Source organism: Parasteatoda tepidariorum, chromosome X1 (assembly GCF_043381705.1).
Source record: "Parasteatoda tepidariorum isolate YZ-2023 chromosome X1, CAS_Ptep_4.0, whole genome shotgun sequence".
Taxonomy (NCBI): domain Eukaryota; kingdom Metazoa; phylum Arthropoda; class Arachnida; order Araneae; family Theridiidae; genus Parasteatoda; species Parasteatoda tepidariorum.
The window spans coordinates 35,217,372-35,231,141 of NC_092214.1; the positions used below are offsets into that span (position 1 = coordinate 35,217,372).

A 13,770-nucleotide genomic window follows, 5' to 3' on the forward strand; every position below is an offset into this window, starting at 1 on the left:
CATGTGTCCAAGTGAAAAAAGCTTCCTTATTTACCCGCAAGTGCATTTTCTATATATTAATTCTTTAGAAATCAAAGGTGGCACGATTTGAGCGTCTTTCTTCAATGAATGTTAGATGCATGCCTTATTTTATCCCAAAATAAAAAGCTAATTAATAAAAAAATGTATTAAAAATCTGACACTATATCTTTTTCTCCTTAAAATATTATGAAATAAAATCAAGAGTTATCAAAAGTTTTTTTGGCTCACACATTATGCTATACCTGTAGTTTCAAAGTTTTGGAATAATTAGAAACCTATTTTAGTCCTTTTTTTTTATTAATGTTGCCGAGTTTTCATATAAAATAACATTAAGCAATAACAGTCTTAAATAAAAACTTAAAACACATGCAATTTTTTTTAAAGAAAACACAGTACAACATCATAAGGTCATAAACTTTATATATATACAAATCATTTTTACAGAAACATAGCTGAAAAACAAAAAGTATTTTGTATGGCTATAACTAAAAGAAAAAGAAAACATTTTTTCTTTTACTTTAAAGATTCAATTAGTATGTTCAGAAGAATTTGCATACATAGTAATGAGAAACTACAAAAAAAACAATGATTAAGATAAGAGTCCATAACACATTCAACAGCTACACAACACAAGTTTTGCAATGTTCAACGCAGATAATGTGTATATTCATCTTAAAGCATTAGAGATATTTGCAGTTTTCTTTTTTTTTTTCTTCTTTTTTATACAATATACAAAACTTTACATGTTTGAATCAATACTGTGTCACAGATTTAATTCATTGCTTTTAAAACATTTTTAATATATATTAATTACAAAAATGTTTTGAAAAGCTTTAGACAGGCACCTACAATTGATCACACAATGTGATACTGGCCCATTTGATATGGCATTTTTGAAAAGAAATTTGTTTCTTGTTTTGTTTATATCTTCATTTAGAAGAAGTCATTGGTATAAATTTCTTATGCCTCATGCTTTTTAAATAAATTTTTATGCTTTATTTTTATAATTCTGGAAAAATTATTATAAATAATGAAAATTATGAAGCTATTAACAAATAATAAATATGGATAATTTGAAGCTATTAACAATTACAAACAAGGAAAATTATGAAACTATTTACAATAATTATAAGGGTAATCATGAAAATATTAGCAATTATAAAAAAGACTTATCACGAAATTATAAACAATTGTAAGTAAGAATAATCATGAAACTATTTAATATTAGAGAAAATGTTGTTCAAATTCCAATCCATATAAAAAATACTTTTGAAAAAGCTGATAAAAAAGAGGTGATGGTTATTCTCTTATTACTACTGGTCCACTGATTTTTCAAAAGTTATCTTTTTAATTTTTTTAAAAACAGGTTCACAAAAATATTATTTGTATAAGGCCAAAGATTCATTTAATATGTAAGATGATATTCTATTCTTAAGGAAAAAAACGAAATGTTGAAAGTTGTAATTTGTCAAGTGATAATCAATCATCTATAAAAGTCAACTAAAAACTTTAAAATTCCTCAATAGATAGTTGCAATAAACTTGCTGTAAGCCTACCATAATTAAAGAGATATGATTCTTTTTTCATGGGAAGGTATCACAACAATGATAGGAATGTGACAATCACAGATAGTATTGTCATACAATGCATGCAATGAAATCAAACTAAAGGTTCTAAAATATTAAAGCTTTAAAAATAGTTATTCAATTGTGAATCATCCAGTACCCTTTTTGTATTTACAAATCATCAATTACTTCTAAATTTATATTAACTTAAAAGATTTACTAGGTTTACTTATTTTTTTAATAATGCAAAAGATGTGTAAATTTGCTCAAGAACATTTTACATTAACAAGCTCTGCTCATTAGAAGTTATATTGGCACATATTTTTGTTTTATCTGAAAAGTTAAAAATAATAATGTTAATTTTCATTAAACAGTTAGAGAACAATTATATGCCATACATATCCAATAACAAAATACGTATTAAATGTTTATTACATCAACTTTGTCCAAAAAAGTTCAGACCAAAATTGTAAGTTACACAACAATCTATAAAATTTCTCAACACATTTTTTTAATAGTAAGGTGGAAAATATTGATATAGGCAGCATAAATCAATAAAGTAAAAAAAAAGTAACAGAACTTGAAATTTCACATATTTCTTTGAAATAGCCTAAAAGCTATTAAAACATTAAATTTATATAATGAAAAAAGTTATTCAAGTAAATTACTAATAAAATTTTTGCTCATTAAAACAAAATGTATAAACATTCTTGCCTACAAATAAAAAATTTTGAATGCTTTTATTAATTTTATCAGCTTAAAAGAAATTTTTAAAAAAAACTATTACATTCATCACATTTCTAAATTAAGTACAAGCTTCCTCATCTATAAAATCCAGTGTAAAACAGATAAGAGCATGCAAGTAGTCACAGCTAAAATAGCAATTTCTTAAAGTTTTGAAACTACATAATTGTGAATTATGATTTCAACAAACTCTATAAAGATGCCTTTATAAATACTAAGCTTCTAGTCAAAATAGATTGCCATTTAGGACAAATCAGCCTAGCTTTAAAGTAAAAATATCAGTAACCTCTTTAAAAAAAAGTTAATAAAATATACTAAATGACAACTAAAATAGAATTTTTAACTTTTGTTCCTATTTATTATTTCTTTCCTTTTCAATAACAAATACATCCTGCGCATATGATATATAATAAATATTTTTATAGAAATTGAATAAAAAGTGCATAAACAACCAATCATCAATAATTGTATAAGCTTTGCTTTTATTTTTAAAAATTTAAGTTCCTGAAGTAAATTCTAGCTAAAGTAACAAAAATATTTCACATCTAGAAAAAGGCTATCAACTCACAAAAATGTTACTTAAGGTCTATTGAGCACCCTCAAATAAATTAGGAGGAGAAAATATTTCTATCTTAAATGGATTTTTTATTCAAAATCAAAAATGGCTAATCAGACTCAATTTTCAGAAATGTTATTTTGTAAAATTGTTGTATATTATATATATATATATANATATATATATAAAGGAACAAAATGAAATACATTAATAAATTTCATACAACTGTATAGAAAGTCTTAATAAGTTTTTAAAAGGGTGTAAATCCGAAATGAAATTTAAAAATGTGTTACATAAATTCATACTAAACATTATTAATGAAAAATAATATATAATGTACCTCCTTCACAACCAAAAATGATGACAAATAAAAAAATTAATATGTAATTTAAAGTTTAGTAATTCATTTACATGAAACTGATATCATTCAAATACATTTAAAAAAAAAGGCACGAATAAATGTTTAACTATTATAAATGTGTGTGAAAAATAGTTTAAATTGAAAACTCAATATATGTCAAAATAGTTTGTGAAAAGAATTTCAGATTATTTTTTTATCTACTTTAAAATCAAATTATAAATTTTATAAGCAATTGAATAATTTAGAACTATGATAAAATTTGTTAGATTCAGAATTCCATACAATATAATTAAGCTAAATTTATTTACATGCTTCTCATCTACATCAAATAAAATTTTCCCACAAAAATACCATACCTATAAAAATATCTTATATAATTTAAGAAAACCTAACCTTTTTGTGTGACAAAGCAACACTTGCACCAAGTTTCCAAAAATATTCGTTTTAGAAATTTCTATCTTATAAAAGCTAAACTTTTTGCTAGAAATTTATTTAATATAGAGAAAAGTCTACATATTTAAGTTATAAATTAACATACTAATTTGAAAGCGCTTCAGCATTGTATTTTAATAACTTGACAAAACTAAACACATTAAGACACGAGTACGACTGACTATTGCAGCAACATTTTTATTTAAATTTCTATAAATTTATGATTTCTTTATAAGATTTTGCAAAAATTTTATTAATTCACCATGTCAAATTTTAATGAGTTTTAACGTGATAACTAGCATCAAACCTATAAAATATTTCTATTTGTATTTACATAGTAAAACTATCAAACTTTTGAAATAAATCTGAAATAAATATAAAATACCCAAGTATAACTAAAAGCATTGGGTTCTTATTTTAAATAAGCCACATTTTAAAGCAGCTCTAAATTTGCAAACATTTTAGTAGAATACCTTACTATAAATTAATTTTTAACAAAAATTTCTTGAATACATTTGGAGAAATATTGAAGTTCAGCTATAATTTATTAATATTAGTAAGTTCTGTTCTTGATTCTCAAAAAGGCTGAAACTTATATTTATTTTAGTAAAACAAGATTAAAATTTGCCAATTTTATCTGAATTAAAAAAGTTGAAAAAATTAAATTCAGTGAAAAAATTAATTTTACGTATTAGTATTTGTAAAGTTACATAAGAAAGCAATGATTTTCAACAGTCAATGCATATAAAAGTAATTTGTATTTTAAACACTATTTTTAAAGTACTAATTTTCAGCCAAAACTGATGTGATTAGCAAGTTATAACAATCTAGGTAAAATTCTAATACTGATGAGTTTTTCATGTTATGACCTGCTTTCTGTGAAAAAAAAAATATTTTAAAAATGTAATATTTTATAACAAGAAAAAAAATAACAAAATGCCAAAACTAATGCTCTAAATCTGAAAATACTAAAATCTGAAAAATTAAGTGATAAATTTCACGTTTTACCACCATTTCCATATGGTAGGACATTTCAGTAAAAGACCACGCTAAAAAGAATTAATTTTATAATTTATAAAAGAGACAAAATTTAAAAGGCATAAAAAGTATTAAAACTAATAATCGAAACTCAGATCTAGATAATAATGTCATAATTTAAAGTGTTATCTGCAAAACTCCATAACGCCACAATATTTTTGCAGGAACACCACAAAATGTTACAAATATAAAATTATTTTTGTTTCAATGGATACCTTGTAAACATTTATTATTAAAAATTGACAAAAAAGGCTGAGAATCAATTTAGCGCAATTCTAAAATATTTGGAAATAATTAGCATATGCATAGAGGAATAATGTGAAAATTAAGTAGAAATAAATAGTTTTAATTATTTAACTTAATAAAGTTAAATAACCATGATAATTTATTTGTCTCATAAAACTTATTAGTTGAGCAAATATGAGAGGTATTAAGATTGAAAGAAGATAATAATTGAAATAGTTAAATTCTAAAAATAAAATATTTCAAAATCGAAAATTAAAATGCAAAAGTTATGATCAACAAACAACTTTCTATTGAAATATTTGCATAAATAAATATGTTTTATAATAAATTATAACTGGACTTCCAAATATAAGATTATAAACTTAAATATTCATAAAATATTTTAAATCACTTTATAAAAAAAAAGTAAATATTATTCATGCATGCACTGTTTCTACATAAAAAAATGCACAACCAAATACAACTTGAAAGGTTAAATTTTAAGCAAAGCACTGTTAATCATGGAAAAAAGCATATTTATGCTCGGAAACAGCTGCCAACTTAAATAATCATAAATATAAATATATATATAAGTCGCTCATAGATAAGACAACAAAAAAATTGAGCAAAAAACTAGCTCAAATACGTATTACAGCACAAACAACTCAGAAAAATTTCAATAAATTTATATTGCAAAAAAGTTTTAACACATTCAAACTTCTTGAAAAATATAATCTCTCATCACCATAAATAGAAAATCTATTAAATACTCATGAACAGATTACTGCTTTAGAGCAAACAATTGCAACAAACATTTGAGTTTGATAAAGAAAATTTATTTTTAATAACATGGAATGAAATCCTTTTTAACAAAAGGGACATAACAAAATTAAACAAGCTTGAATAACTGTTAACAAACAGAAGGAGTATATAGAGCTGAGTACTATTCTCAGAAGTATAAAGAATGTATTCAAAATGAAATAAAGCAAAAAGAAATCAAAGGGAAAAAATAAGTCAGATTTAAATTTAATATCCTCAACATAAATATAAGTTTTACTCAACTACTCAAATTTTACGATAAATTGAAACCTCACTATGACATAGCTACAAAATGGCACAAATGTAGTGTTCATTAAAATTATGTCTAATACCTTGTTTTTATAATTTTTATAATTTAATTTAAGAAGTTAACATCTTGTCACTGTAGTAATTCTCTTTAATTGTAATGACTTTTAGTTAATGTTTGTTCTTTTTTTATAATAATTAATCATCAAAAACAAAAATTATTTAAGTACATATGTCTTAATTTTCTGGTAATAAAACCGTTATTGCAAAAGTATAAATTATTGCTCTTCAAATTTAACTCAAATAATAAAACAAATTAACTGAGTGTAGATGATAGAAAAGGAAAATTTGAGTAAATTGAGTTTTGATATAATAACATTAATAAATATACATAAATGCATACAACAAACTCCAATATTTATTTTTTTAGAAGAAAACATGCAATATTTAAAAAGTGTAAAAAATAAATTAAGCTTATATAATTATTCCAAACGCTGAAACAGCATTTGAAAGCTTTAGAAAACTTTCAATACAGTTTATCAAACATTGACAATAATGATTTTAAGATGCAATGGAGATAGCTAAAAGCTTTGATTTTATTATAACAATGTCTCAAAATTAACAGAGTGTATAACAGAAAAGTTCATTTCTTCAACCATGCCAAAATATTACACAGTTTGGTAATTTGACATAAAACAAGCACAGATTAACAAATTTTGCTACAACACTGCATGGCAAATACAACTATGAAGAGTTTAACTATATTCTAGTAACATTAAATAAATTTTGAATGCAAGTACATTTCACGAATTTAATACATATGATCACATGAAGACAAAATTTTTGCCCTAAGCATAAAAACAAAAAAAAATACAATAATGCACTTTACACACCATCACTTGGGGCAAATAATTTGAAAAAAAAAGAATTGGCATTTTCACACATATACATGGAAACAATGTGATCACAAAGTACTCAATAAGTATCTGAAATCTATATACAAAAATATATACATGATATAAATTTGAAATACCTACATGCATACACTAATGCATTTATGTAGGTAAATATAATCTTCAAATTCAGTGCAACCAGGCAGTTTTAACAGAAGTTTTACAATAACAATATTTTCAATTTTCACAATAGATTTATACTTATTTTTAAATGGTAAGTGAATTAAATAAACTTTAAATAAGCTTATACATTCAACAATATTGCAGCCATCCTAAATTAATATTGCAACATATTTCAGTATCAGTCTCTAAACACCTGGTTGTTAAAAGAATTTCAATCATCCTCGGAATGCTAGCGTAAGTAATTTTTGACAAGGCCAATACCTTTCTGCATGTAACTCACCAGCTCTTTTATAGTGCTATGAAGTGTTAAAGGCTCAGATTGGTCAGCCACTTCTTTAAAAAATTCTGAAAAATAATACAGTTTAAAAATTTTAACAACTGTCATTGCAAAAAAATACATAAATAAAAAATCTAATTAATCCACTGAAATTTTAAGAATACACCTAAACATTCAAAAATTGACTATATAGTAACAAACTAAAATTTTACCAATTTTTCAAGTTAAGAAAATTTTCATTCACTCCCATTAGCAACACTTAGGAGCATAATTATCATAAACACTGCATTAAGTAACATCATTATTAATTTTAAGTGGGTTTTTTTCATTGACTTAACACAATAAGAAGCATATAAGATTTTATATTCAGGACGCTAATGAAAAAATAAATGTCAATTTATTTTGCTGTTCTAAATTTTTTACTAAATGGTTATCATTAAGCTTAATAAAACTTTTAATAAATCTGTAACTTTAAATAAAATTTTAAAAAAATTTAATAGCTGAGGTATACAATTTATTTATTTGACATAGTTGGAAAAACTAGTATATTTCCTCTTCTATAACTAATTTATTTTGTCTTTTTAGTCTCAATCAGAAGTATTAAATACTTTAATGACTTACTTTCAGAAGTATTTCAATAAAAAAATGTACAATACTCTACACATTTGTATTAAGATAAAATTAAAACTATAGAAATAAACAGTGGTCTCAGAAAATGCATAATTTCAAGCTACCAGGAACCAAGGCATGCACAGACACATAACACAAAAATATAATTATAAACACAATTTTTATTATTAATATTTTAAAAAATTCTACTCTAATATTAAATTATAATCACTCACTAAATTATATTCACACAATGAAGATGCAATGGATACATAGAACCACTTAAGCCGAAAATATTTATTTTTCATCAGAAGTGAAATAAGAAATAAAATTTGTAGGTTTGGTAGAGGGTTGATGCTACAGTATGAATATTTTTTAATTAATTCATAAATTATTAAAGATCAATCCTAGAAAAGTTGCTATTTTTTTTTCAGCAAAGAGATTCATACCTTAAAATGAAATTTGAATACATTTTTTAAATAAAAAACTTCCACTATAAATTGAGAAAAGAATTCAAAGTTAATAAATTAACATACAATAAAGATACAATTACAGAAAATTATTATATAAAATTTAAATATAAAAAAGGTGAATATACCCCTCCTAATGAATCTTTTAGTTAAATTCCTTAAGACGATTAAAAGAAAAAAGGAACTAACTTGTAAAAATATTAAAGGAGTACATTATACTCGTCCATAAGCCCAAATGCTTTAAATAAGAACATAAAAAAAAATAATTAGAAATTTAAAACACAGTAAAATCTCACCTTTCAGATTACTTCGCGTCATATACATATCTGCTTGTTCCCATAGATCATGTCCCATGTGAAGATTTTTCAAATGACTATGTTGTCGATGTATAGTATCCAGCATATACTGAGGAACACAAACTGTATTTTTTATAATATTGCTGCCAACATCTCCACTTACATAGCCACTAGTTTGAGAACTAACACTGTTAGGAGAAGGTGGGATGACAGAATGCGGAGAAGAAACTGTTGAAAGACTTGATATTCTTGATAGGTGAAGAGAGGGCAGATTTGGATTTGGGGCATCAATGGAAGAAGAACAATGCTATAATAAAAGAAATAATATTAAACTATTGAAAAACTATAAAGAAATTATAATTATTTTTTAATTATTTAAAAACTTCTTACATCAAACTAAATTAATAACCCAATATTTGATTTGAGCGTTAATACATTTATAAAAATTCAAACATTTAAGAAAATTCGTTTTTAAAAATTCAAAAATTTAAATAAAGTACTATTTTTTTTACAGTTAGTTTTTTAGTTTGTCAACCTGTTGTTTTTAAAACCATTACGAAAGCACTATATGTGTAGATTGATTTGATGGAGAGTGTTGATTGGTTTCAAATTCAGTGCCATTAATCATAGTGTGTAAAAAGTCTTTTTCTAAATAATATTTTTGCTTCTAGAAAGATGGATTAAGGATCCCACCTCTGATAGAGAAATGTTAAGAAGTACATTACCATTGCTATGGCTGATTAAGGATCCCACCTCTGATAGAGAAATGTTAAGGAGTACATTACCATTGCTATGGCTGATTAATATCCCACTAATAAAATTACAAACAAATGCAGTACGAGCTTGTATCCAATAATTGCTTAGCATTACACTAAATATCTTTTCAGAACTTTTGTTCTTTGTGTTGTCTATAATTACTACGATGGCAACTGACAGGCAATAATGAAGCATGGAATAGCCATAAGCATATTGTTTTATTCTCTTTCTATAATCCATAGATATTATTTCTTTTAAGTTTTCCGAAGATTTTACTCTTATATTTAAAGAGATAGAAGTGTTTGAGTTTTTCTTTCTCATTCATAGATTTAGAGATGCTTCCACTTCAAGTGAATTCATTTCGTAGATTTGAGAATGTGAAGTGGTCCTGCTGATGTTTTCTTATAAGTGACTCAGTATGGAATTCCTTTCCTCAATTGGAATTAATTCCTCTGGCATTAAATCCAAGTCACTATTCATTTCTTCCTTCAGAGCATAACATTGAATCTTCTTTGGGCTAGAAAAATCTCTGCTACCTTTTCCCTTCAGTAAAGACATTTTGTAGAGGATCGTGAAAAATGTTTTACCTCCATGACTTCCAAGTGTCAATAAAATTTCTCTAGCTATGCAGCAATCCACAGTAAATCACACAATAAAGTGGCGCAGCAATAATGAAATTCTTTGAACAAAGTAATTCTATGGCAGGAATATTACAAACACAATAACACTGTACAAATAAAAGATAGAACTGAAAACTAAGCAATCTTTATGAAACTTACTGCTCTGAAAAAATCTGAAACACACTCCAGCTGCTCTTTGATTTCTTTTATTTTTAAGCTGTAAAGTTTCACATTCAATAAAGACTGGCACTTCAAGCTAAAAAATTTATAAAAATTGTAAAAAGATTATTTTAAAAGATTACTAGAACTAAAATTACTAGAACTAAAAATAATATCAGCTAGTAACGAATAAAAACACTTACCACAATATTAAAAGTTTAAACTCAGTACTACCAGGACAAGACTGTAGCTTCTTAATTTTAGCTAACATCATTCTAAATAAAGGAAATTTGTTAAATTAAAAGTCAAATAAAAATCTTAATTTTCATAAAGAAATGTACAATGGATTACATGTTAAAGGTGAAACAATGATAAGCTGCATTTTTAATGCTTATATTTACAATGCAAAAAATTAAAGAACAGGTAAAGTTTTTAGTGATGGTATAAAATAATCCTCTCAGAAAGACTTCATATTTTGGCTGGTTTAAGCCTTTTTAGTACTTCAACACTAAATGCATCTCTACATTGTACAAGACTGCAGAACATTTCCATTCATTTTCGAAAATTCAAATATATATATATATATATATATACACACACACACACATANTATATATATAAATAATCATCCCATGTTACAATATTGAAACTTTGAAGTTTTTGCTGATTAGTATATTATCCAGATAATCTGCTTTACTCACATTATTTTTTGAATATTAGATATGGTTGAGAAAACAAAGAAATAAAAATAGGTGTGTTAAAAAAAACAATGCATACAAACAGTGTAATATTATGGTTCTTTTAGGGATTTCAAAACAAAAGATTTTTTAAGAACTCCGAGACTCAAAATAGAAAATTTTACAGAAACTCACAGGTTCTAAATGAAATAATTTTTAGGTTCTTTTCCACATGTTGTTATACGTGCACACTAACATGCAAACTGATTAACAAAAAAAAAATACTTACGAAGTGAATTGCAAGGTTTCATAATAAAACTGGTAAACAGAATCAGGATTTTTGCTGTTTTCTTCCTTTTGTTGACTAGTTAAAACATACAAAACAGCAGCTTCAAAAAATTTAACAGCTTGTTGAAATGGATCTTTCTACAATGTATAGAGAAATAAAATGTTTTTTTTTAATTGCAAGTGAACACACAACAAAACAAATTTTATTCGTAGTATATGAGTTGAATGCATAAAATATAGTTGCATACCATTTTCTTTTAATAATATAATGTATCATTTTGTAGTCTAAAATTTTATTGTGTGCAATGAAACATTAGAAACTTTTAATTATAAATCAAATGCCGTTTTTTGTTGTTATTGCAGAGGTAGAAAAATAATGAACTAATTTTGCATTGTGCATTTAAAATTAATAATAAACTTTCATTGAAATGTAAATTAAATACTTCACTTTCAAATTCAGTTTTCAATATCACTATTATTTCATTCGCTTATTTCTAATCTATTGCATTAAAGTGTTGAAACTCACAAGCTAACAAAAATTTGAGTAAAACAAATCTCACAATTTTTTAGACAAAGGGGGTTACGTTAATTATTCATTAGATATTCGATTTCCTTTATCAATAACAATTATCTAGTGACTTTTGCAGCAAGTTCTGTTTAAGATTTACATAAAATCACTTTTTGTTATTATTTACCTCCAGTTCAGCCATTTTCTTCATTTTCCTTCCTTCTGTCCAGTAGTAATCCATTGGCATAATGGGACCTTGATCAGTTAGCCTACAAATAGGAATAGAGCAGTTAAGTTAAAAGAATATCATACATTAAAACTTATATGTCCAATAATACAATATTCAAATATTTCAAGAAAAGAATTTTTATTTATAAAGCATAGAAAATCATTTTTTCATGACAAGCTAAAAAATTTTAAACACCCAAATCTAAAACTGTTATGAAACTCAATTGAATAGCTAGAAACCCTTGAGAAATAAATATTTAAAAATATGCTTTTCGTCATTATTAGATTTATTAAAAAAAAATTATAACTAGTAATTATTAAAAATTTTTTTGAATGAAATTGCTTTTTCTATTCATATATGACAAATTTAAAAATTGTCATATAACAAACTAACCTTTCAATAAATGCTAAAGTTACAAATACAAAATCTAAAAACTACATTAAAGAAAAACTTTTGACTGCTCTTATTATTTTAATAATATTTTCCAGAATGCGGTTAACCTCATCACATGCTGAAGGTCAAAAATCTGAACCCATCAAAACAGAGTCAAGTTTATTCGCAGGAAGTACGCTTTAGTAGCGCCTTTTGTCGCTTAAATGTTGTTCACACTTAATAATATGCATACTTAAAGTTACACAATTTAAGCATATGAAGCAAATCCTTTATACTTGGTTTATAGGCTTACAATTGTGGAAATTAATAGAGGTGCCAGAAAGTATAGTCGTATCTATAGTAAAGACTTGAAATACTTCATTTCATTATATTTTGTTTAAAGAATTGTAAATATTAATAACCAAAAATTTTGATAAAATTAAAATAAAATAAATTTATAGAACATAATAAGGATTTACTTATGACGTAGAATATCATAATATATTTCAGCAATCCCAGATAGATAATGCACATTCCTTCTCTACATAGGTGACAATCCAGCCAAGAGATGTTATTACATAACTCCATTTAATTACAGAATAGAATACAGTTTATACATTCCCAAGTACAGAAACTTGAAAAAATTGAAGTAAAATAATATTGGAAATGTTTTATCAATCTCCTTTTTACCTAGGGATTGTTGTAACTTGTGTCAAAATAAGGAAAAAGAATTAATATAAAAGCAAAAATCCATGCTCTATTTTAATTGTAAATCAATGTTCAAGAACTTCTGAGCTTAAATTTGGTATGCACTTTGCAAAGCACCAAAACTTTTAAAAAAATAATTTTTTAGAGGTTTTAAAAAAAATTGAAAGTTTAACAGAAATAACCTTTTATCATAAAACAGTTAGTTTACATTATTTTTGAAAAAGGGTTTTCCAATTGGAAAAAGAAGAATTTGTAGTACAGGCTCCAACATTTTAACCTGTTTATAGATTTATTTTATTATTTTTATTTATTTATTTTGCACATACAAATTACCATGGTTTCCAACACAATAGCAAACATTATGCAATATTGTATTGCAAATGGAATTGGAGTAAAAGCTTGAGTATTTGCCTTTAAAGTTAAATTGCAAATATAGCTAAATGCTTTGTAAAGGTTTTTTTATTTCACTAATAATACTTTTCGATACAGACTCTATTATGGGTCCAAAATACATTTTGTTCTGTTTTTACAAAAAAATGAAGAAAAAAAACGAAAAATAATCACGAAAGTTATTTTTAGTAATATTTAAAAAGATGGATAGAACTTATCGAGGTTTGTGCTTTAGATCAGCAACAAAAAAAAAAATATTAATAAATAAAAAAAAAAATCTCAAAAGTAAATTTTTTCAACACAATGACAAATATATACATTTTGTAAA

General features: G+C 24.8%; 1 protein-coding gene across 2 annotated transcripts in view; it reads right to left on the reverse strand.

Annotated features, from left to right (window-relative positions):
- Positions 1-424: 424 nt before the first annotated feature.
- Positions 425-13,770, reverse strand: part of LOC107445938 (uncharacterized) — a 91,492-nt gene continuing 78,146 nt past the window's right edge. For both annotated transcript variants that reach the window (XM_071187805.1, XM_016060448.3), the window contains exons 10-15: positions 11,931-12,012; positions 11,237-11,373; positions 10,474-10,545; positions 10,271-10,367; positions 8,736-9,042; positions 425-7,428 (exon numbers count right to left, since the gene is read on the reverse strand). In XM_071187805.1, coding sequence (XP_071043906.1) covers positions 7,313-7,428; positions 8,736-9,042; positions 10,271-10,367; positions 10,474-10,545; positions 11,237-11,373; positions 11,931-12,012 — 811 coding nt within the window. In that variant the 3' untranslated portion in view covers positions 425-7,312. The remainder of the gene's footprint in view (positions 7,429-8,735; positions 9,043-10,270; positions 10,368-10,473; positions 10,546-11,236; positions 11,374-11,930; positions 12,013-13,770) is intronic.